General features: G+C 45.3%; 1 protein-coding gene and 1 pseudogene across 2 annotated transcripts in view; one reads left to right on the top strand and one right to left on the bottom strand.

Annotated features, from left to right (window-relative positions):
- Positions 1–25141, top strand: part of PLXNC1 (plexin C1) — a 144285-nt gene that overhangs the window by 86545 nt on the left and 32599 nt on the right. For both annotated transcript variants that reach the window (XM_035721856.1, XM_035721857.1), the window contains 9 exons: positions 1307–1510; positions 1630–1815; positions 3814–3916; positions 6863–6964; positions 7268–7371; positions 11047–11085; positions 11306–11430; positions 12708–12906; positions 17649–17795. In XM_035721856.1, the coding sequence (XP_035577749.1) occupies positions 1307–1510; positions 1630–1815; positions 3814–3916; positions 6863–6964; positions 7268–7371; positions 11047–11085; positions 11306–11430; positions 12708–12906; positions 17649–17795 (1209 nt within the window). The remainder of the gene's footprint in view (positions 1–1306; positions 1511–1629; positions 1816–3813; positions 3917–6862; positions 6965–7267; positions 7372–11046; positions 11086–11305; positions 11431–12707; positions 12907–17648; positions 17796–25141) is intronic.
- Positions 22754–23990, bottom strand: LOC113922770 (annotated as a pseudogene).

The following is a 25141-nucleotide window of genomic DNA, read 5'->3' as shown; positions in this document are numbered from 1 at the left end:
CCTTGCATCAGATCTTCCCACCTATGGCCTCTTCCTACTCTCATTTCTTTTTCTTTCTTTCTTTTTTTTTTTTAAGATTTATTTATTTTTTTTTATTTGAGAGAGAGAAAGAGAGCACATGGGGGTGCAGGGCAGAGGGAAAGGCAGAGAATCCCAAGCAGATTCCATGCTGAATACGGAGCCTGATGTGGGTTTCAGTCCCACAAACCCGAGATCATGACCCGAGCTGAAATCAAGTCTGACACTTGACCAACTTAGCCACCCAGGTGCCCCCCTGCCCTCTCTTTTTAACGCCAATATTAGAAAGTAAAAAACAGGTAAACTCCCACCTGACAAATTCTTTTTCACAAGTTTTATTGCTCTTTGTTTTTTTGTTTGTCTGATTTTTTTTGAGATTTATCTTTAAGCAATCCATACCAAACGTGGGGCTCGAACTCCCAGCCCCATGGTCAAGAGTTGCACACTCCGCAGACGGAGCCAGCCAGGCGCCCTTTATTGTTCTTCTTTAAGACCTTTGTCAACCTCTTCTTTTCCAGAGGCTTTCTCTGTCCATCTCTCTGCACCCCTAAAAATGACAGTATTTATGGTCTTTTTTAAATAAATAAAGCTGTGAAGCAGGCCACACTTTCTGTACTCTCTCCAGCCTTCATGCTCTGCATTTTCCTGGGGGCCCACATTGTCCCTTTTGCTTTTGTTTCCCTGATTTCCTGTTAGGCCTGCAAAACCTTTTCCTCACTTGGGGTCAGTGACTTCCGCTAAGCGCCAGGGGACGTTCCCCGACAAGGAGGAATACAGCCAGCGGTGGTGTGCAGCTCCCTGCGGCCTCTCTGGGGGATGGTCCCCTCCCTGCCCGCATTTCCCAACCCACCTCGAGGGCTCGCAGGACACACAGACCCTGCAAAGTCTTTGGTGCCGAGTGTCCCTCTTCCGCTAGGCTCCTTCTCTCTGCACATCCCTTCTCCATTGCATGACCTCTGGCTGCCCCCATTACCACTAAGAGTGTTCGCAGTGATAGCAGCTAGGGTTCCTTGAGTGCTGACTGGGTGCCCGGCAGGATTCCAAGCATTTCTGCACATGTAATCCCATGTAATTTAGCCCCCATTTAGTTTAATGAGCCCTCATCACATTTAATTTGATTTTGGGTTCATTCAGCCCCGTAAGGGGAGGGTAGTATCACTCTCCCCATTTTGCAGATGAGAAATTAGGAGCACAGAGAAGTTCGGTTGTCCGGGTCAGCTCGCTCCTCCATCGCAGGGCTGGGGCTCGGTAATGAAGTTGTTAAAAATGCTCTTTTCTCCTCCTTCAGGTCTCTGAATATTGTATGGCAAATTCCTGCAGGTTTTTAGCCCCCAGTTTAAAGAGTTCAAAAGCACGTACAAATGTCACCGTGAAGCTGAGAGTCCAGGAGACCTACTTGGACTGCGGAAGCCTGAAGTATCTTGAGGACCCCAGGTTCACAGGGTGTCGGGTCGAACCTGAGGGGGACACAGAACTGGAAGTGAAAATTCAAGTATGTTTCTCACTTCCTTCGGGTGGGACACGCCCCCCGCCTTGATGGGCAAGGTGTGCTTGTGTCTGTGGGTTCCCTTGGGTGCCCTGATTTCTTCATCTCCTCTTTGTTCTTCACAGAAAGAAAACGATGAGTTCAACATCTCCAAGACGGACATTGAAATCACCCTCTTCCACGGGGAAAATGAACAATTAAATTGCAGTTTTGAAAATATTACGAGAAATCAAGATCTCACCATCATCCTTTGCAAAATTAAAGGCATCAGTAATGCGAACAGCATTGACACCTCTTCCAAGAAAGTTCGCGTAAGTCACCTGACACTCCTACCTGTTGGTTGTACCTTATTTGGGGCACTTCCTCGGTGACACTGACGCCAGAATGGCATCTGTTATGGATCTTTAGATCTTCGCTTTAAATAGCAGATAAACAAAGCTGCTGTTGCAGACGCAAGCATAATTCCTCCAAAATAGCGGGTGGAATCCATCCATGGGCCCATTCGAATGTCAAAGCACTGAACACACCATTGTCTATACTACTAATGAGTCTTGATAGTTTTGTTCTAGCCATACATTTAGACTGTAGCACCTGCACACAGAATCTCTAGACCACGGACGAATGAGCTATCATTCTTTTGCCAAATGTAGGGATGACATGTCTTAGTGGAAACCCAGCACATTCAGAGTAGCATCCGATTCTGATGGAGACCACATGATCTCTGGGCTGTGGGCTGCTTCCTCGGTCATGGAGTCATGCTTGCCACAATTCATCTCCTCCCGACATGTTTGAGGGTCCCATCAGAGGTATATTTATGTCCCACAATAAAGACGTGAGACCCTTGGGAACAGAAACATATTAGAAGTCTTTCTTTACGGTGTTCATGCCATATGAGGCTCTCCACAGTCTATACCCCCCCAAAATGCTTTATGATTTGTAGTCATAAATATTGAATAAAGGTCAAGAAAAAAGAACATCAGACTGTAAGACCAAAAAAAAAAAAAAATGTATTCATGTCCCAGCTGCACCAGCTAATAGCTGCATGGCCTTAGGTAAGTCGCTTGGCTTGGCTGAGCCTCCAGTGGTCCATCTGTGTGGTAAAGATGGTGCTAATTATTATCAAATCAGTCACGACAGCTGAACTCACAAGTGCCCCCACATGTCACACCGGGTGAGGAGTGTAACGCTAGCAATCTCTAGTCGTGAAATGGTCCCTGAGGTCCTCTTCCATGATGGGAACACAGCGGAGAAGAAAACAGACCCCACGTTCTGCCTTTGTGGGGGTTACCTAAAGACACATGGAGTGAAGAAAGTAAATGAGAACGTGTGAGGTGGTGGTGATCGCCATGGAGAAGCATGAAGCAGGGACAGGCAGTGCTGCGAGGTGTGCGAGGGTGGGCAGCCAAGGTCTGTCTAGGAAGATGACATTTGAGTAAGGACCTCAAGGAGGAGAGGGAGTGAGCCATGGGCTCTCTGGGGTAGAGGGTTTTAGACCTGCAGGTTGCAAAAGTCTTGAGTCAGGAGACTGCCTGGTGCATATGAGGAGCACAAGGAGGCCAGCGTGGCTGGAGCAGAGGGAGCAAGGGGGAATATTCAAGGAGGCTGGAGAGTTACTGGAGGGAGCAGGGAGCCAGGCACCTGGGTGGCTCAGTCGGTTAAGCATCTGCCTTCAGCTCAGGTCATGATCCCAGGGTCCTGGGATCAAGTCCCGCATCGAGCTCCCCGCTCAGCGGGGAGTCTGCTTCTCCCTCTGCCCCTCCCCCCTGCTCATGATCTCTCTCTGTCTCTCTCTCTCTCTCTCTCTCAAATAAATAAATAAAATCTTGGGGAAAAAAATTAAAAAAAAAAAAAGGAACATGTGAGCCATTGCGAGGGCTTGGCTTTGAGCTCTGGGAAGCCACTGGAGAGTTTTGGGAGGACTGCCATGAGCCACTCACTCAAATGATGAAGTACATTTAATCTTCACGACAACCCTATGAAGAGGCACTATCTACATCCCACTTTAGAGATGAGGAAAGTAAGGAAAGGATGGCTGAGTTAAGCCTCTAGGGCAAAGAGGAGTCAGTTCTAAAATCTCCAGGTATAGTCCAGTGCCCCTCAACTGTGACATATCTGAAAATCAGGCATGGTGAATGTTCTCAATGTGCTCAAGTTCACACAGCCAGTCTGCCTGAGCTGGGACTTGAATTCATATATCCTACCTAGCTTGTCACCTTTTTGTATCCTGGGGAAAACGATTTGGAGGAAAAAGTGTGTACATAAATGTGGTGCGCAATTCAATTGAGTCTAATGACTTTCTGTCCCATTAGGTCAAACTGGGAAACTTGGAGCTCTACGTCGAGCAGGAAACAGTTCCTACCACTTGGTATTTTCTGATTGTGCTTCCCGTCTTGCTAGTGATTGTCATCTTTGGTGAGTGCCCTGTTTGATTTTGTCAGAGAAATGATTCCCTGGGGCCTCTCGTCAGGCAGGCAGACTCTCAGCTTTCAGGGGCTGTTTGCCTCAGTTGAGTACTGATGGGTAAAAACCCAAATCACAACTTTGGGAAAGGAATCATAGGTACACGTTGAGGGCTTTCTAACCATTTTTTAGGATTCCTCCTCAATACAAAGCTGGATTGCAAAGATGGCGTCTTGGTGTTTGAGAAATATAGTCCAACTCACTTCCCCAGTACTGTGAATGGCGATTACAAATGTCCCATTTATGTTATTCCTTCAGAATTCCTCTGGCATTTTGGACTTTCACAATCTGGTCATCTCCTCCTGCCTTCTCACCTCACCAAACACCACCCCCTGCTCCCACCCCAGCTCTGCTTTTCCTGGCAGAACTATGTTTTAGAAGCGTGATATGTACCATCTATTAAAATATCGCAAGGCTCATCCGAGCACGATGATCCCAGGGTGGTTGCTCGCTGGCTGAATCTGGCCCAACAATCTGTTTTGTTTGGCCCACACAGCATTTTTTTCTTAAACTGTGAACTAGTTGATGGCATTTTAAAATTAGGTGGGTCACCTATGTTGTATACCTGAAACCAGTATAACATTTGTGTCTGCCGTACTTCAGTTAAAAAAAAAAAAAATAAGTTGATTCACATTTTTAAAAATATCTCTTGAAAACTTGAAAGCTCTGGATCATTGGATCTCCACTTTTCCATAGCATCAGTTTCCTGGAACTGAATAACAGCAGCCCCTTGAGAGAGCATGTGGGTACTGGGGTTTTGCTGAAGTCCCCACCACTCCCTGTTGTCTCCACCTGGGCCACGTAACTCATCTGCCTTCCTGGTCCCTGTAGCCATTTAGTGTGTGACCTGGTTCTGAGCAGCTTTTCATCCAAAGTCTGGTTCCTCTTGTCCATCTCAGAAATAGAACTTCTCTCCACTAACTAAGAGAACACTTCACATACGTTGATTTAACACAGCCTTTGCCTCTCCAATGCTCTCTGTTACTGGTTGCTACTGTTTCCTTCCATGCACTCCTTCATTCATCCACCCCCGCATCCACTTACCTTGTGTCTATGAACACACGTTGTGTTCCTGATAACTGGGCAAGCCTCTGGAGCTGGAGAGCATGAGGGAAGGTTTGGCCCTTTCTCCTGGCGGGTTCTCAGTGCAGAGAGGGAAAGACTTCTATGTGTGATTAGCTGGCCCAATGGAATGAATTCATTTTGCAGAGGCCCTCTTTTGCCCTACTGATGATCATTTCAGGTATTTTCTTGGGCTTCTTCTCCAGTTGACCACCCCTGTTCTATAGCTGGAATCCAGAATTGGGCTTGATATTTTAATAATGTCCTGGCTGGCACTGGCTTCAAGTAAGGAGATTACTTATAAATTCTAAATGCTGAGCTCTATTTTGAGAATCCGCTGGTGTTAAGCAGCTGTAGACACCAGTCTCCCCATAGAGTCCTCTCCACTTTGTGACTTACTAGAAGCCTCTGATCTCTTCCTGTGCCGTGTGTGACTCACCCCTCCCGTCCCCACTCTGTGTCATAGAGACTGTTTGTGCTCTTTATGGTGAGGTGGCCTCAGTTTGACCCATGGCTTTGGCTTCATCGGTAGCTGCAGAGCCCTTTAAAATTCTCATCCCCTTCTTGCCGTGATTCCAGGCCAGCATGTGTGACCAGCAGCTTGAGCAGGTGTAAAGTGTACAAATATTTTAACCCATCGGTCACGTCATGAGTGAAAACACGAAGCACCCTGGCCTAGGCCTGCCACCTTCTAAACATCCTCACTGTGTCTTCCCCTGGAGATGTCAGCCATCAAAAACCCACTGCTGGATGGATGTGGCTGCCTCATTCCCTTTGCCTGCCCTGAGCCCGTGTAGCCTGAAGTGTGGCCCGAGGAACGCTAACCCCAAATCACGCTCCTGGAGAAAGGGGTTCCGTGGTCACATAAATTTGGAAATCACTGTGCGCCCCATCCTTTTTTGAAGATGCACATGCATGTTATGGTGAAGACTGTTGACTTTGTGAAATGGTCCAGTGAAGAACCCTACTGAGTTTTGTTTCCTCCAGGATCATTCGTATCTACTGGTAGTGGGTCCTTTTATCACGAAGTTGCTGTTAAAGGAGGAAAACCTTTCCAGAATAATAATGTAGTTGACAGTTGTTGAATGTTCTTTTTAAAAAACAACTTCTGAATGCTTTCTGTGGGTTGCTTCTTGCAGTCCTCTCAACATCACAGTGAGGTGTGGGCCCTTTGACAGATAAGGCAGCCAGGCACAGAGATGCTAAGGAACTTACTTGAAGTCACACAGCTCATAATTGGCAGAGTGGGGATGTGAACCGAGAACCAAGCCTGTTCAGGGCACTGTCTCAGTAAGAAGCACAGTTAGAAGCAAGACGAAGTGGGGAAAGAAGCCATGTCCCAGATCCGAGGGCTCATTGTGGACCTCTCCGCATATCAGCCAACTTGATCTATGCAAGTCTGGCTTACAGAGCGTGGATCTGTGATTTCCTTCTGCAATTGTGGCTCAACTTTATTTCTCCAGGGATGTTTAGAAACATTGAAAAAAGAATGGAACAATATCAGCGGCCTGTGGCTGCAGGGAAACGTGGCTTATTTCATTACTTTTCAGCCAGCTGGGATCTTTGGTTACAAGTGGAGGTTATTTGATTTAGTTTTTACTTTAAGGTGGGTAGTTTTTTGTTTTCCTGTTGCACTTTAGCATCTTCCTCTTTAGAGTGACTCCTCACTGGGAATTTTTCCTTTTATAAATTCCACCTCTTACATGCTGTTCTTTCTCTCTCTCCCTCTGTCTCTGTCTCTCTCTCTCTGTAAAAGAAATGTCAAGGTTGGCTTTGTTTTCCTTTTGGTTTTTTAAGTTAACGTGTCAATCTGACGCTAGATCTCTGTCTCCTCAGCGGCCGTAGGGGTAACCAGGCACAAATCGAAGGAGCTGAGCCGCAAACAGAGCCAACAGCTGGAGCTCCTGGAGAGTGAGCTCCGGAAAGAGATACGTGATGGTAGGCTCCAAAATTTTATTTGTGGAAAAACAAGCCTTTTTTTATCATCTCCTCTGCCCCCCCCCTCCAAATGGAGCTGGCCACAGTAATGAGAACTGTTTGTATAATAGAAGACATCTGAGCGGCAGGGTCTAGGCCTGGCTCTGTGTTTATTCCAGCCCTGCTCTGCAGCCAACCAAGTAATTATCTATTGTTTCTTCTTTAATGAAAACCAAGGTCATTCTCCGTGTTAGACAAAACAGCAGAAGATCTTATCCATTGTTTGTGGAGTTAAAATATTGCTCTTGGGATTCTGTTTTACAGGCTTTGCTGAGCTGCAGATGGATAAATTGGATGTGGTTGATAGTTTTGGAACTGTTCCCTTCCTTGACTACAAACATTTTGCTCTGAGAACTTTCTTCCCCGAGGTAAAAGAGCATTGATCATATTCCTAAGGTTGAGTCTTGAATAATAATGAAGGTGCTTGTTGCTATCGCCAGAAGAGGTGTTTGCTTCCAAGGCAGCTGTAGATAGTGTGCTTGGTACAAAATAAGGGCTTAAGCCTGAGCAGAGCCGGGAGAAGGGTAATTATTAATTGGATTGATTAGGGTATAAAGCAGTGATGGGTCATTGACGATTATTCTTTGTCCACTAACAAAAACCTAGGAGGGACAGAAGTTCAGAGTGATGATTTTTGTTTTATTTTACTACCTGTTTAGAGCTGAATTTGTAGCTGGGAAGCAAGCTAGTTTATTTAAAAATCAATAAATTGTGGGCTGGCCAATTTGTTGTGTTTATCTGCATGACTTCCATTGCAGCTACTAGATTATTCACTATTATTTCTCAATTGGAAATGAAAAGTACTATGGGCCGAGAGGGAGGGAGGGAGACATGTATAGACTTTGAGTTGATAGCAGCCATTTTTCGCAGTGTTGAGTTCTTAATGGTTCTCTCCAGCAGTTGTTCTTCTGCTGATCAGCCCATATCATCCTCATTTCACAGAAATATCTGCACGAAATGATTGATTAACCCATCCTGGGACTCCGAGGAGCAGTCTCCTTTAACCCTTTGGGTTTGCAGTCTCGCTCTGTTCTGATGCCTCCATCTTCTCCCCTACCCACTCAGCCTTCCTCCTTTACACTCCCAAGTCTTGAGCAAAGGGCACTCATCTGCCTGTCGTCACCTCCACATCCTGATGCTCCGGCTTCACCATGCTGCCCTTTTTTGTCCAGAACAGGTGACCACAGAGGGGCCCAGCCTCTGGAACATCAACACAGATGATCATATTTCAATCTAGACTTCTAAGCAAAGCCAGGTCAAAACAGAGCTGGTATCACCTTACCAGAAGCTTCTCAGCTACATTTGGCCAGAAGCCTAGAGTTCAGAAACACAGACACATGCAGTAAGCAATTTCCAGTTTCTCTATAATTCTAGAAGCAGACACCATGATATGTGATGCTGTGTCTGGAGGTTGGGATACCTCCATAAAGCACCCGCCATATTTTTTTTTTTTTTTTTTTGGTCCAAGACTTACTGTTGTAAATCAAGGAGGCTAGAAGGCTATAAATAAGACTTCAGTTTTTTGTGCTTGTACAATACACTTTTTTAAACTTCTCCTCCAAGAGTGCCAGGCAGCAAGACTTGTATTTGCCACCTCATTTATCCATTTCTACAGCAGAACACCGCCTAGGGAGGGAGGTCAATTCCCTGAATCAGGATGACTATGCAGGACATTGCGAGTCCTGTTTCTCAGCTATCTGAGATCCCCATTAAGAATTTAATAGCAATAAAACAACAGAGATTTCTACCATCAACCTGAGGCTTGTGTGGGCTTTTACAGTCAATGATTGCTCTTGAGTGCTGAAGAGAGTAATCTGTGGCCTGAAAAAGAAATTGTCCTATATTCTAAATTCAGTAATCAAGAGCAAGATAAGTGATGAATGCAAAAGACACTATTGCAAGTTGAGTGTTTTGAGGGGGAAAAAAAATCCCCAGGAAAAATGCTGTGTTATTTTAGAAGAGAGATACAGTTGACCCTTAAACAACACAGGTTTGAACTGCATGGGTCTGCTTATACACGGATTTTTTTTTTTTTTTTTCAATAAAACAGTACCGTCCTATAAATGTATTTTCTCTTCCCTATGATTTCCTTAGTAACATTTTCCTTTCTCTAGCTCACGCTACTGTAAGAATACAGTATAGAATACAGAAAACTTATAAAATATGTGTTAATTGACATACAAAAGATGTGTTCATTGGTAAGGCTTCTGGTCAGCAGTAGGCAATATATTAGTAGCTAAGTTTTGGGAAAAAGTTACATGCCAATTTTCGACTGTGCAGAGGGTCAGCATCCCTCACCCCCCTCCGCCGCATTGTTCCAGCCAAACAGACTTAACTCAGGGTTATGAATAATCTTGAACAGCAACTGGGAAAACCAGGAAAACTCAAGTCAGTAAAGGAGAGGACCAGGAAAAACAGGCATAACTATCAGAACCCTAGCAAGACCTAAGTTAAAATTGAATTTATAATGAAAGATATAGAGGATGGAGGAACATAGTCTGTGATGACAGCCCCAGCTGAAATGCTTTCCAGGCTACAGATCCGTCCTTGTGTCAATTAGGCCCTTTACTGATGGATCAGGGGCCACATCCTCTAGGCCCGGAGGTCGGCTGGTAGACTGAGAACTTGAGCAGTCAACACCTACCAGACAACAGTAGACAGAACCAGAGGAAATTGTAGTTCACAGAGGCCAAGATATTCCCAATTCCTGGCTCTGTACTGGGTTTTTGGCTCTCCAAAGCCTGCCTTTTCATTGTATTGACTGCATTGTTTTGCTGAAAATAGGAGGAGAAATAAGGGTGAGCAGTGCATCCTATCTCCTAGAAGAGGGAAATTTAAATGAAAGGAGGAAGGAGCTTTAGAAAACAGGGAGCCGTGGTGTCATTTCTCTACTTAAGGTCAGGAATCAATCTGTTTAAAATGTCTGTCCATATCAAGTTGGTTCTGCAGAAAAATGTTAGGAACTAGAAAATGCAAACCCAGGGTATGATTTTTCTGCCTATTACTAGGGGAGAATATGACCAAAATAGTTTGAGGTCTTCTGCTTAGGCTAACAGATTTGAAACTATAAAGCAAAAATTCTCTGCAGAAGAAATTTACTTGAACGAGGTATAAAAATAGCCTAAAGTTTCAAATATTACCCCCCAAAAAGAGGAAGAGAAAAACCTGAATGTTCAAGTTTTTATTTTCATTCTGTTGACTCATTTAAAGTGTTACTCAGCATGCTTTTAAAATTTAATCCTTTAATTCCAAGAAGACTTATGATACATTAAAAAGGGAAACTCAAATTGAAAAGTTTATATCCAGGAGCAACATAGCATAGCACATAAAAATAATTGTAGAAACCAGCAGGACAATAACTTTGTGATCTAGTTTGCCATAAATTAGTGATAAAAGCAATAAACATAGCTGAGATAGAACTTACTGTGCACATGTGCATTTTCTTTTCACACCAAGCTTAGGAGATGGGAGTCATGAGCAATGTCAGGCACAGAGAGGTTACGTAACTGTCCAAAGTCATGTGACCGGTAGGTGATAAAACCAAGACTGAAACCCAAGTAATTTGGCTCCAGATTTCTAACTGTTAACCACCCAGCTCACCCCGTCTCCATAACATTGTCTCTTGAGACAGTGGATACTACTAAGCTAAGGCTTGTAAAAACTTATGGACACAACTCAGTATTTATCCCGAGAGGGCAAACTGCTTAAGGAGGGGTCTGCACATTCGCATAATTTTCTTTACCACTTCTTTCACTTTTGAGTCTGTTCTTTGAAAGTGTGAGATGCCTTCCTCTACCAAAAATGGGACTGATGCAATGATAATGATTCTTCTTAGAGGCTTTCAGAATTCACTGGTGCTTCTTGAGAGCTGAATAATTATTTATTATCTATTAGAGGATATAAAATGAACATAAGCCCAGGGGCCCTTCAGATTAGCAAACAGTGTCTCTACTTTATTAAAACGGACTTGGGTATTGTAACAAAAATACACTATTCATTTCCTTTGGATGTTATGAATAATAAAAGTGTCTCCTTCCTCTCAGTCAGGTGGCTTCACACACATCTTCACCGAAGATATGCATGTAAGTCTCTAAGTTTTCATTTTTAGCCCATGACTGCCTGACTTTCATAGTGTCCTCATTGTCATCATCATCTCCATTATTGAATTTTTGTGAGTTTTTTGGAATCATGGATTCAATATTAAATCATTGTCTTGGAAAACCCATTGTGGATCTACCTCCTAACTCTAAGTTTCTAATATCATATCATATCATATCATATCATATTCATTTTTTTTTCCAGAACAGAGATGCCACTGACAAGAATGAAAGTCTCACAGCTTTGGATGCCCTGATTTGTAATAAAAGTTTCCTTGTTACTGTCATCCACACCCTTGAGAAGCAGAAGAACTTTTCAGTGAAGGACAGGTATTAGTCAATTTATTTATATTTTGAAAGTCTTTAAATAGAGAAAATAAAAACGTGAGCTCCTTATTTCCAAACTGCAACCTGAACCTGGTATCCACATCCCTTGAAAAACGTGGATTTATCCAGAGGCTGTTTGGTCGGGGTCATGAGGCCATGATAGCTCTATTTCGGATCACACGACCCCAACACATATTCTGTTTTGAAGACACACACACATACACTACCCCCCTCCAAAAAAAAGCCCTGAAAAACCCCAGCACCAAGAAAAAGCATGAGTCCTGAATCAAAAAAGCAGAAGTGCTATTTTCTATCTTTAAAACACCTAAACATTTGGGAAAGACATTCACTTCTTGTTTACCACTCTAGTTTAAAGTCTAAGAGCTGAAAACACATACAATGTCCTGGGGTGAACACTGGTGCATGGTTTTTATGAATTGAGGACAAAGGTGGTTGACCTAAGACATTAAAAAAACACACATGCTCACAGGACAGCACCCCACTGCCCCTCAGCTTCCGTGGAAACTCCCATCAACATCAACTTAGCCACGGCTGATAGTTAACCTCATTAACTGAGGCTCTTTTATTATGTGCTTCTTTGTCATCTGTGTATCTTCTTTTTTTTCTCTCTCTCTGTTTTATTGAGATGGAATTGGCATATAGCACTGTAGAAGTTTAAGGTGTACGGCATAATGATCTTCCTTATACCTAGTGCAAAATGATGACCATAATGAGTTTAGTTAGCAACCATCATCTCATACAGCTACAAAAAAAAAAAAAAAGAAAAGAATGAACTTTTAAGATTTACTCTCTTGGAACTTTCAAATTATGCAGCAGTGTTAACTCTAGTCACCATGTTATACATTACATCCCTAGCATTTACTTGTCTTTTAATTCGAAATTTTTGCATTTTGTCCACCTTCCTCCAACTCCCCCTCCATTCTCCACCTCTGGTAACCATAGATCTGATCTCTTTTTCCATGAGCTTGGTTCTTTTTCTTTTTTTTTTTAGAGTCCACATAAAAGTGAGATCATACAGTATTTGTCTTTCTCTGACTTTTTCATTTAACATAATGCCCGCAAGATCCATCCATGTTGTCACAAATGGCAAGATTTCATTCTCTTGTGTGGCTGCACAGTATTCTGGTGTGTGTGTGTGTATGTGTGTGTGTGTGAATACACATATACCACATTTTCTTTATCTGGCCATCTGCCAGATAAAGACAGTTGGGTTGTTTTGATGTCTTGAGTATTGTAACCAAGGCTCTATTTTTAAATAGGTGTCTATTTGCCTCCTTCTTGACCATTGCACTGCAAACCAAGCTGGTCTACCTGACCAGCATCCTGGAGGTGCTGACCAGGGACTTGATGGAACAGTCCAGTAACATGCAGCCTAAACTCATGCTAAGACGCACGGAGTCTGTGGTAGAAAAACTCCTCACAAACTGGATGTCTGTCTGCCTTTCTGGTTTTCTGCGGGTAAGTGTCACCTCCCTTGGCAGTGTCAGAGGTAAGACAATAGGTGGTTATTTTTAGCTGATGTTCTGCCAGGATGAGTCCTGAGCACTCCATGGTGTCAGCATTTAACCCCTTTTAGACATGGTCCTTCCTAGGAGCACATGGAGGGGAAGATAAAATTGTTTTTGCTGTAACTGGCCTATGCAAATGCAGTTCATTTAGACTTTTTTCTCTTTTAAACAATTTTATTGCGGTAAGAACAATTAACAAAAAGCCTACCCTCTTACCAGATTTTCAAAGGGTGCAAAACAGCGTTGTTATCTGTAGGCACAATGTTGTACAACAGATTTCTAGAACTTACTCATCTTGCATAACTGAAATTTTATACCATTGACTTTTGAGCCCATCTTGACATCATTAATTGACAACCAGAGCCCAGGAAATGTGCTGAGTGGAAGGCGTATTTCAGATTGTGAAGAGAACGCGATGCTTGCAGGGTCTCTGAAGCATCTTGGAAATACCCATTTACCTACTAATACTGGAAGCTAATTAAACTCAGTTCTAACTAGTCATTCCACATTATTCCATTTGTTTAGCAAGTCCCCAAAGAGCCACCCATCCCTCGAGTTTCCTTTGTTGGAGTTATTGTTTGAATGTGGTTGTAGTCTGATTGAATCTTAAGATTATTTTTGAATGCCAACTTGGTGTAGATCCCGTGGGTAAGGAAGTGGGTCTTGGAGCCCACTGCCTGGTCTGCATCTGGACCCCGTCACTCACTAAAGGAGGCTTCTGCACCTCTCTGAGCCTTGGGTTTATAACCTGGAGCCCTGGAAGAAGACTATCTTAGGGCCGCTCTGAAGCCTAGATGAGAAAATGGATGCAGTGGCTTAGCACCAAGTAAGCACTCCATAAATGAGGGCCGGTACTGTTCTAAAATATTAATAGGACAAGAAGAGTGTTCTGTTGAACCCGATCTTCGTTCAGCCCCTCTGAGGCCCCTGGTACAGAAGGTTCGTATCCTTCTTTAATTTCACCAGCCATCCAGATTCCAGCAAAACTGCATAATTGTGTATTTGTAGCTAGTTCCAAAATCTAATTAAACTTTGAATAAGATACACTGCTACGCCACAGGTTTTAACAGTGCTACTTAAGTTTAGATCCAAAAGCAGCACTTTAAATAGACTGTGCTTAGTTTAATGTTTAATGCAATCTTACAAGTAGATGCACAACATTTTTTTTTTTTTTACCAACGACTTCCTCTCCCAAGGCACTACCCATTTATTAAGATTAATGAAATCTGCCTTATTTTCTGTTCATTTGGTATAAATCATCATACGCTTTGGGGAGGTATTGAAGCAGTTATTTCTGGGGTGAATATTTTCGCTTTCCACCATCCTTGCTTCAGCCACAACGGCATCTAAACAGAGGTGGCGGGACCCACACCCAGTTCTGGGTCTTAGTCTCAAAAGTCTGATTCTTGCCCTACCAATGCCACTGAAATCAGAAGCCCGGGGGTGGGGCCCGAAAATCCATGTTTGCCAAGCTCCTCCGGGTAATTGTATGTGCCTTACATTTGAGAATCCTGGGGTAGTAGAAAGAGCACTGCACTAGGATTATTGGTTAGAAGCAGCAGGTTCAGGCTCTAAAGTCACCTCAGCTCCAGTTAGCTGTGTGTCTCTGACCCTTTTCATCTGGGCAACTGTTATCTACTCATGGAGTGAAGGGCCTAGTCACCGGTTTTAAATTTCTTCCCAGCTCTTTCTTGAGGGATCTTGTGGTTGGAGCCTTGCCCTTGTTGCCCTTGAGCCTTAAACAGGTGAGATGTTCCAAAAATCTGGGCCCTCAGCCCAAACGGCTCCCTCAAACAGAAGATTCTGGGTCAAGATTTTGCAGTGCTGATTCAAGAGTATCTTGAGCACTTGAGATGGTGAGGGGTGGCACGCTTACCAGGAGGAAGTGACTTTGAGCCGGCCAGAGATGCTTTCAATTTCTGTGGAAAAATTCCCGCTGGTGCAGGGGGTCTGACTTCCCACACCGGGTGCCCAAGGGGATGTGGGACTCAGACAGCCTTGGTCCTTCTGCCCTATCCCCCAGACATTTGTCTAGATGCCACTAGCTCTGTGACCCCCAGGAAACCTCCTCTTCAGAGCTTCCAGGGCTCTGTGAGTGAAGTAATAATACCAACTGCCTTTACTGAGCATGCCAGATATCATGCGAAGAGTTTTGTTTACTTTTTCTCACTGAATCCTCTCATTTGATCCTGTGAGGTAAGGATCGTTATGACCATTTTGCACTGGGGGGATTGGGAGCACTCGGAATGGATGTGCCTTCCACCAGATCCCACAGCGGGTGTGGGATGGCACCAGGGTTTGAGAGCTCCTAGCTACTACCTCCCCAGGGAGGCAGGCACCTTCTTATGGGCTTAGGGAGGATTTAGGGATGGAACGAGATCACAGGCATGAAAGCCTCTGGCTGAGCCAGAGCCAGAGTCTAGTCTCACAAAGGAAAGGAAGGTGAAGGGGCCGAGCTTAGTTACCATCCCAGGAGAGGGAGGGCAGGCGTGGTCGTCCGGCCAGGTGCACTTGGCCACAGCCAGCCCACCCGCAGAGCTGAGTGTTCCCTGCTCTGTAAGACGCCTAAGCCCCCTGCAGGTATGACTGAGGACTCGTGTTCCATAGTGATAGAGAAACCTCATGGTTTTCGAAGCCGTCCCCCATATCAGAATCCCCTGGGAAGGTGTTCAAACCACAGATGCTCAGGCCTCGGTTCCAGACATTCTGGGTCTGTGGGTCTAATGGAGGGCCCAGGCATCTGAATTCTTCATGGGAGCCCCAGGGAATTCTGGCAGTGATCACCCAGGGTTAGAACCGTTTAAGACAAAATATCACTTCTCTCAGTCTGGTTGCACTCTGGAGAATTCTGGGGAATTCCTGACTACAGAGCCACTGAGTCTGTAGCTGCCCTTGCACACAGCCCGGCAGAGCCCACCTGGCCCCCAACTGCACCCTCGGTGGCCCATCCAGCCCACGAGGACACTCACCCCTGTCTCTGATGTGTGCTGGAGGGAAAAGGAGAAGTAGAAGTTCTGGGTTTGCAGTCAGGACATTACCCCAGGGGGCAGAGGGAAAGAGAAGAGAGCAGTGTGGTTGTGAACCACTAAATAAAGGAAGTTTCCCATAAGAATTAAAATGTTAGGTGCTAGTCCCAACACTCTCCCCACCTGGGAAATTTTCGAACATTCCACCTCTGTCCTACAGTAAGGAAGAGACTCAAGGATATGTCAGCAGGGAAGAGAAAAGTGGTGACTATCCCATACCAGCTGTGGGATCTGGGGAAAATCACAGCTATTCCGTGTGCCCCAATGCCCGCCCTGTGCAAAATGGTCATAACGATACTTACCTCACAGGATTAAACGAGAGGATTCAATGAGAAAAGGTAATGGGAAAAGTGACGGGAAGCCAGTGGAGAGTGGGGTGGCAGAAGGGGGCCAAAGGAAGCCCTGGCACTGGAGAGGGCACATGTTCTTGCGGGGAGGGGTTGGGACAGGCGGTGGGGAGGTGGGACGCCAGGAGTCTTACATGAGGTCTCCACTTACTTGGTCAGGGCGGAGCAGGGGAGAGAGCTAACGGAAGCCTCCTTTGCAAGCTGGGCCGTGAAGCTTGGCTGGAAACGGTGCTTCCAGCCTCAGTCGCTTGGCTGGCTTCTTCATCACGAAGGGTTTGACTTCTGGCCCTAGCTCTCCCTCTTCCACATGTTTGGTTAATGTCCGTTGATTGTAGACACTGATTACCTGGCGAGTGTGCTGCTGCCGACCCAGGGCTGCATGCTCTGGGAGGCTTCTGGGGAAGCAGAACACACAAGCCTCCCCCGTGAGCTGCTCAGAGTCCACGCAAGTGCAGTGTGGCTACAGGTTTGAGGCATCTTACTAACCATGAGCAGGCGAGCCCTGGTTGGGGAGCAAGTGCCCATGGCAGAAGTTTGGAGACAGACGCCATCGGGATGGGCCGAATCCCGGGGACAAGCCTTCGAGCAGTGGACTTGGCTCTGGTCCAGGGAAGGGAGTTCAAGTGCATCAGTGGCCGTGTACCAGCCAAGGTGCACAGCCAAGGTGCACAGGGGAGTCTGTGCACCCCCGGCTCAGCAAACCACAGCGAGCTGGCCGGGATGGCTGCAAGTTGCGATAACTAAAGGCCACTTCCTTCATTAGAAGCTCTTAACACCAAAAAAGCATCCTCCTTGGCAAATGTACAAAATGTTCTGACATTTATTCTGGTTACCAAGGCTAATTGTTGTGTATTTTTTAAAATGCCATTTATTTTTGGTTTGCTCAAAAAGGCAATTAAATATGAATGTAAACGAAGGTTGAACCTCCGCATCTACTGTAGGCATTAGCCAGCTGATGAGCATCAGTCTGCCATATAGAAGCTGAAACATAAAAGAACCATCAGCTGAGGAGTTCATGTTGCTGTTGACTGTAAATGCTGGGAGTCTGTGCGCGGGCACGGGCGTGCGTGCGTGTGTGTGTGTGCGCGCGCGCGGGGGCGCGGGCGCGGGCGAGGGCGATGGGGAGAGGACGCGTCTCCTGAGTTTTGCACCCAATCCTGAGCGGAGCAGTGTGTATTTTCTTGGGAGTCTCATGTTGATTGTTAGAAAACACTGCCTCCTGCCTCCTGTCGCACTGCCATAAACTGAAACTTTTAACTCTTTGGAAAGTACAGTGGCTTCCGCAGACAGCTGACTGTCACTTTTGTGTCTCTTCCAAGGAAACTGTTGGAGAGCCGTTCTATTTGCTGGTGACGACTTTGAACCAGAAAATAAACAAGGGTCCTGTGGATGTAATCACTTGCAAAGCCCTGTACACCCTGAACGAAGACTGGCTGCTGTGGCAGGTTCCAGAGTTCAGTACTGTGGTATGTTTGTGACAAGCCTCCCCCCAGCCCCGGAAAGAAACCTGGCTGGGAGCTCGGTGGCGGGGTGGGGGCAGGCGGGTCACTTAAAACAAAGCGATATCATTCCTACTGCGGGAGGCCTCAGACGATGAGTTAATTAAAAACAGTAGTTGATAAAATATTAACACGTGTTCACATAATAGATTTTAATTACTTGTGGGGGGGAGAGAATTGTAATGATGCCTGGGGTACTCATCAATTTCCAAAGATTTTAATATCAGGATAGCTTATAGCTTTTCAGCATCGTCAAAGGAAATGCAGAGCACTCCCTATTCAGCACTTATAATTGCAATCAGAATTTCTCAAACGGCTCTGCTCTGGAAGACAATGTGTGAAGATATATTTCAACCAAATTGAGGCCGTCTTATTTTAGAACGATAACAAGACAAATTCCACTGTGTTCCCCGTGCAGTATGACACCCTTACTTTATTTTCATGGATTAGTTACAAATGTTTGGTGTCCCGCACTTAATGTTCTGTGATCTCATAGATATTTTTAGAGGAACGCTGTAAATCACTACCAGGAAGATGATTGCCCGGCGGCCACCCATCCCCATCCCACCCCCACCCCTTCCCTTCCTAAAGGAAGAGAGAGACATTTCTTGCACATTCACAAGTTGTAGGGAGAGGGCCAAGCGTGACAAGTGTCTCCAAAATTACTTAGGCATTTTCGGTGCTTTTCCGTTCATAGAGACTGGGGAAAGAGATCGCTGTCATTTGGTTTGATCTTTAGCTTTATGGAGACTCGGGGCTTCTTCACAATCTTGTTAGTGGAGGAGAAGGGGAAAAAGACAGTGGGGTTTTGGTATTACCCAGTAAGGGGGCTGAGTTTCCTGTGGCTTAGCTCTGGAGGGCGAGACCTGTGGTATCATCCTGGAAGAATTCATTCCCTAATTGGAGAAGGCACCATGTCGCTGTGGGCTGTGTTATGGTTATGTGCTCTGGTGGGAGAATAGTCCACAGATCAGCTGTTTCCAGTTCTAGGTCACTGCCAGATGTAGTTTACCCTCCGCTGAAGACGGTACCCTGCTCAGCTGCCATCCACAAGCCAGGAGCCTGAGTAGAAAGTTAACATTTCTTATGTTCCGATTTCTGTGTGTGTAACTGTCTGTGGCCAAGAGGAGGTGAGGAGCAGTGGTTCTCAAACTAGCCTGCAGCAGTGAAGAGCACAGACTCTGGCCGGGCACACTTGCAATCCGCCCCTGCCCATCTGTGTGATGTAGGGCGAGTTTCCAAACCTCCCTGTGCCCCAGGCTCCTCGCCTGTAAAATGGGGGGGATGATCACTGTGTGGGTTTCACGGGGGCATCACAGCGGTTAAGAGCATTGACTGCCGGGCGCCTGGGTGGCTCAGTCAGTTAGGCGTCTGCCTTCGGCTCAGGTCATGAGCTCAGGGTTGTGGGATCGAGCCCTGAGTCGGGCTCCATGCTGGGCATGGAACCTGCTTGGGATTTTCTCTCTCTCTCTGTCTCTGCCCCGCCCCCTGCTCTCATGCACACACATGCTCTCTCTCGCTCTCTCTTTTTCTCTCTCTCAAAGAAATAAATCTTTAAAAAAGAAAAAAGAGATGCAGATCCAGACAGACCAATGCCCGGGTCTTCCGTCGGGACTGATGAAATCAGAACTGCTGGGGACGAAGGCCAGGCATAGACAGATGTTTCTTAAACACCCCAGGTAGTACCAACGACCTACAGCGTGCATGGAGAGGGCCCCTGGGTGTCTTGGAGAATGAAAGACAAACTTTGCAACAGGGCTTGTTGATACCTTTCCTTGCGATTGTTGGAGGACAAATGCAGGGCCTTGGTCCCACCCCAAAGATGTGCATGCTTTTACTTTGAGACATTTTGGAAGGCCCACAGATTCCCAAAGAGAGACATGTGCGAGTGTCTGTAGGTTGGGGGAGTCACGTTCATGAAAACGTGAACCCCGACAGGAAGGAGAGGAAAGAAGAGGAGCAGACTGGGGGTGGGGCAAGAAGTCAAATGCCTGAAGCAACTTTGGAGGTTTGAGTCCTTTTTAATGCTTTACATGGCAGCACTTTTTCCGCCTTTCATTCTGAAACATTATTTATTTCACAGTCAGTTAAGACCATGTGTTTCAGATTTGTTAACTCTCAACTGTCATCAAAATGTTTCTTGATGTTGAAGGAATTCATGTTGACTCTTGGAGTCTTTTTTCCTTTACAGCCCCTGGGGAAAAGGCGAATGGGAAATTATGATTTTAGAAATCCAGATAAATCTTGCTTTTCAAATGCAGATTTGCCAGTAGACAGAGACTAGAAAAGGGGTGGGCCACTGGTTTCTAGGGGCCTTGCTTTGAAAATGATTTTTAATGCCTTTTATTGTACCTGTCCCAACCTGTCTGTTTCATGGTAGATGGTTATATTAGAACCTCCAGAGGAGGCACAGGATCGGGGCCATGCTTGTGTGACAAAATGTTAGCAGAAGGTCAATATAAAAAATTTAAGGTTTTTCATTTCCTTTCAGGCAAGTTCCCCCAGTCTTAACCATCATATTACAATTTTTTTTCTTCCTCCCCCTCCCTCTCCCCCTTTCTCCCTCCTCCCTCCCCCTCTTCTCACCTCCTCCTCTCTTCCTCCTTTCCTCTCCCTCCTCCCCCTCCCCCTTTCTCCTCCCTCTCCCCCTCCCCCTCCCTCTCCCCCTCCCCCTTTCTCCTCCCTCCTCCCTCTCCCCTCCCCCTCTCCCCTCTCTCCTCCCTCTTTCTCTCTTACCTCCCCCCCAACCCCCCACCCCAGTCATGTATACCCAGTGGTTTACAATCTTGATTTTCTAAATTTGCCTGAGGTGGTTTATGTAATTGAAAACCAAGGTATGCTGAACAAACTCAATTCTGTGTGTGTGTGTGTGTGTGTGTGTGTGTGTGTGTGTTTAAATTCTTTCAAGGAAAGAAAAGAGAAAAAATCAAGAGCCACATTTAGCAACTTGAAATACCAGAGCCTGGTGCCATGACAGGGACACATTTAAAAGAGGCCCAAACTCCTGTGTGGCTTGGTTCTCAGAAACACGGCACCTCACATAACAACGTGAAAGTTAGGTTTCACACCTCTAAGATTAGTATGTGTTCTCCCTGAGGTATGGGGTGTTTTCTAGAACATGAAGACATCCTGCCAATTCCTTATACATGAAGTCATTATACTGACAAATGGGCTCAGAGAAGTAATCCTTCGGTGCATCCTGGGAGGACAATTCCTCTGTCTTTCCTCAAATCTGAGCGAAGCCCCATACAGTCGTACTTGCTCTAGTATGGCAAGAACCCTCCGGGTCCATCATGGCGCTGCAGGCTGGCGGTCAGTGAAGAGCCTGCCCTGACGGGATCGTCCCCCCGAATGCCCGCACAGGGGAAGGCCTGCGCACATGCAGGACTCTGTCTTCCTCCAACATCAGGGGATTTATATTTGACAGCTGGCAGAGGAATAAGCCTGATTGCTCTGTGGTTTTTCTCCCTTTGCAACATTTTAGGCAATGTTCAATTTCATTGCTGGAGAATCTCGGGCCGGCCTCATGTGCACCATGTCTTGTGTTGCAAGGGTGATTTCAGAGCAGATGGCCTGGAACTTTGGGAGAGCCAAGGAAGGCATGAGGATTTCAGTTCCAGGAAAGTACACCACACGGGAGAAGGGACATGGGCTTCACTTTCAAGAGGAGATGAGAAAACCCAATAACTCCTAGCAAGTGTGCTGAATTAGCAAGAGAAGGTTGACTTATAATCAAAGTTAAGTGAGAAATGGTTTTTTGAACTCTTAAACCCAGGAAATGAGCCTGCCAATCTGCTATATCTGAGAGATAGCATCTTGGCACCCTGGGAAACAGTGTTCTGACAAACATATTTTTGCCCTCCTTCTCATATCTATGAGAAAGTCTTTAAGATTATTAGAAATTCTTAGAAAAAGCGCAGATATGTGCCTGTAGAAATCTTTACGCCTGCACTATGGTCCGTTGACGATTTCTGCCAGCCTGCCCCACTGGGTCTTTTTGCACCCAGTCGTTACATTTCGGGGACAGTCCTGTTGTTCAATAAAATATTTCCTCGGTAACAGTGTCCTCACCACCTCTCGTGAGAGTTGCACGTCTCCACACTTCCTCGAACACAGCGACTCTCCCCACCAGCCCCAGCTCCTTCTGTTCCATTTAGTTTGTCCCTTTCAGAAGATCCATTATTCCCATAATTAAACAACGCACTGTCCCGATTAAGTCATTCTCTGTTACTTCAATTACATCCCATTGTTCATTAAATCCTGATGTTTGCACTTCAGCAATCTTGTTTTTAATACTCCTAGCATTTGTGGAGAAACAGTGAAGTTAATTAACAATTCTTAGGATTTTTTTTTTTCCTTTTTCTCTCTACCATAGTGCAAATCATTTCCATTATGACTTGCAATAATACTGAAACCATTACTAACTTCATAGTTACTGTTCTGAGCTTCCTGATCAAAGAAGTGAAACCATTTTTTTTAATAATCATTTTAGGTACGTCATTCCCTAGTTGATGGCAAGCAGTGGAAAATGAAAAATTAACATTAAATGAGTGCTTGAAATGACATTCCTCTTCATACCCTTTCTTCTCATACCCATAATCTTGGGATTAGAAAATAATTTAGTTACCTAAATACAAAAGTATTTAATTTCCTTCTTTATAGTTCAAATGTGACTTCATTACTTCATTGTTAAGGATCCTTATTTATACTTCTACTCCTCAGAGAATGGTAGCTTGTATAGCAAATCGTGGTGGAGATAAAAGGCATTTTTTTCCTTTTTTTTTATATTTGAGTTTATTCTTCATTTAAAACACTACTATAGTTGAATATTAAAACAAAAACAATAGCAAGTAGTGAGCTATGATTATAGTCCTTCACTCATTCACTACTGCATATAAAATGCCAGCAGTGTTATTCAGCGGCCCCATTAAGAGGTCTGACACTGAACACCACCCCTGGGATGATGTTCATCATCCTCATAGGCTTCCCCATTGTAATGACGCCGTCTTTCCTGATTTGGATCAAAGTCCACCAGTTCTACCTGGTCCATTTCATCAGTCTCTTCTACTTCCTTCCTCTCAGGTAGGAGTTTTTCCAGCAAAGAAAGTTTATCAGGAGAGAGAAAGCCATTCTCAAGAAAGTTTACCTTAAATTCAATGATTAGGCGACCCTTCTCATATGGTCTACGATAAATTGGCATGCCTTCATTTAGCACACACTTGACATCTCCATGCTTGACAATTTGACCTGGGTGAGAGGTGATGACGATGGTTCGGTTGTCAAGAGTAGATACTGGCTTTTGAAAGCCACACAGTGCTTCAACCAGCTGTATGTCCATACACATGAAGAGGTCTTCTCCTCGCCGAGTAAAAACAGCGTGGTCCTTCTGATCTAAAACAATGATAATATCTCCTGGTTCCAGTCCTGGTTCTTGGTCTCCTTCACCATGGAATGTTATCTTTTGGCCGTCCTTCGTGGCTTTGTCAATATGAACTTCTAGAATCTTCTTCTCTCAAACTGTCTTCCTCCCATTGCGGCTTTTACATCTGTCTTTGGGACTGATCCGTTCCCCATGGCCCTGGCACTCCATGCACACAGACTGAATTTGCTGAACCTTTCCAGGTCCTATCTGATGAGTTCTCATTCACATTCCAGTACCTCGGCAATTGGGACAACATTCGACTGCTCCTTTCTTACCACCTCGGCCTTCACATTTATCGCAAATCACATTCTTTTGCAGAGCTAGTTTTCGTGTTGCACCATTATATAAATCTTCTAAGGTTACTGAGAGCTGATGCACAACATTTTTACCTCTCCTTTCTCTCTGCATCCTTCCTCCTCCTCCAAAAAACATACCAAAGATGTCCACGGGGGAGCCAAAACCACCACCAGCTCCACCTTCTTTAATTGCCTGTTCTCCACCTTTGTCATATAATTCCCTTTTCTTTGCATCAGAGAGTACTTCGTAAGCTTGAGAAATCTGTTTAAACTTCTCTCCTTCATTTGGATTCTTATCAGGGTGGTACTTCAAGGCCAGTTTCCTGTAGGCCTTTTTCAATTCCTCTTGGGTGGCATTGGGTTTGACCCCCAAAACATCATAGTAAGTGGTTTCTTTCACCATTTTCTACAGCCGGTGAGAGGGCCGAGGCCGGTGTGGGGGAGCGGGAAGGAGCGCGTTGCTGGGCGCAGCTCGGGCAGCCACCGCTGCTCCGCGTCTCACCGAGCGTTCTGGAAAGTCCCCCCCCCCCCTTTTTTTTTTGACATTGTCAAAGTCAGTATTACATTTGAAGTCACCATTGTCTACAGCAGGGATCACCAAACAAGAGCCTGTGAGCCAAATGTGGCCCTGCGGGCTATTGTTATAAATAAAGTTTTATTGAAACACAGCCATGCACATTCATTGATTGTTGTCTGTGGCTGTTTTCCTGCTACAACTGCAGAGTCAAGTACTGGTAACAGAGACCACATAGGCTGCAGAGTCTTAAATAGTTACTCTGTGGCTTTTTACAGAAAGTTTGCCAGCTCTTAATCTAGAGCTTGACATAATAGAGAAAAAGAACTAGAATCTGCCCTCCCCCTAAACCCTAAAACCCCAAAAGCCTTGGCCTCTTTCCTCTTTTCTGGGGACACACTAGTGGAAATGCCTCATTACTCTACATCAGTCTGAAACTCATGGGGGTGCTTTGCCAAAAACCAAACTGTGACATATTCATATTAAGCCGAAAGTACTGAAACCAGTCATTTTGGGCTAAATAAGACAGATTCTTACTTGACTGTATCACAAACAAATGTTAGCAACTGCTAGCAAGTATAGAAATTTTATGACAGAAACTTACATTTGAGGAAATTCTCCCCATTAACTTAATTTTTTTCTTCAAGATGGAAAAGGCCTTCCTTCCTCATTATTTTGCTGGGGGGCAGGCAAAATTCCTTGATCCAGGAATCTTTGGGCTCTCTGTCTTTGCGGGAAGGAAAAGGAGGGGAGAGGGGATGTAGGGCAGCCAAGAGCAGCGTTACGGGGCATCCGGTAGCCGCCCCAGGGCTGCCGACTCCAGCTTAAGGAAAACCCCAGCTCAGAAGCTTCTGAGCCTCGCACTTGGAGCTCTGGGCTCGGGCTGCTTCTACTGAACCTCTGGAAGCAGTGTTCTTCTCTCTTACTCCAAACCCCCTCTAAATCCAGTTGGGTATAAGAACCAGATTTTTTCTCTTGGGGCGCCTGGGTGGCTCAGTCGTTAAGCGGCTGCCTTCGGCTCAGGTCATGGTCCCAGGGTCCTGGGATCGAGCCCCGTGTCGGGCTCCCTGCTCGGCGGGGA

Source organism: Zalophus californianus, chromosome 9 (genome assembly GCF_009762305.2).
Source record: "Zalophus californianus isolate mZalCal1 chromosome 9, mZalCal1.pri.v2, whole genome shotgun sequence".
NCBI lineage: Eukaryota > Metazoa > Chordata > Mammalia > Carnivora > Otariidae > Zalophus > Zalophus californianus.
This window is presented reverse-complemented; position numbering and strand designations above follow the sequence as displayed.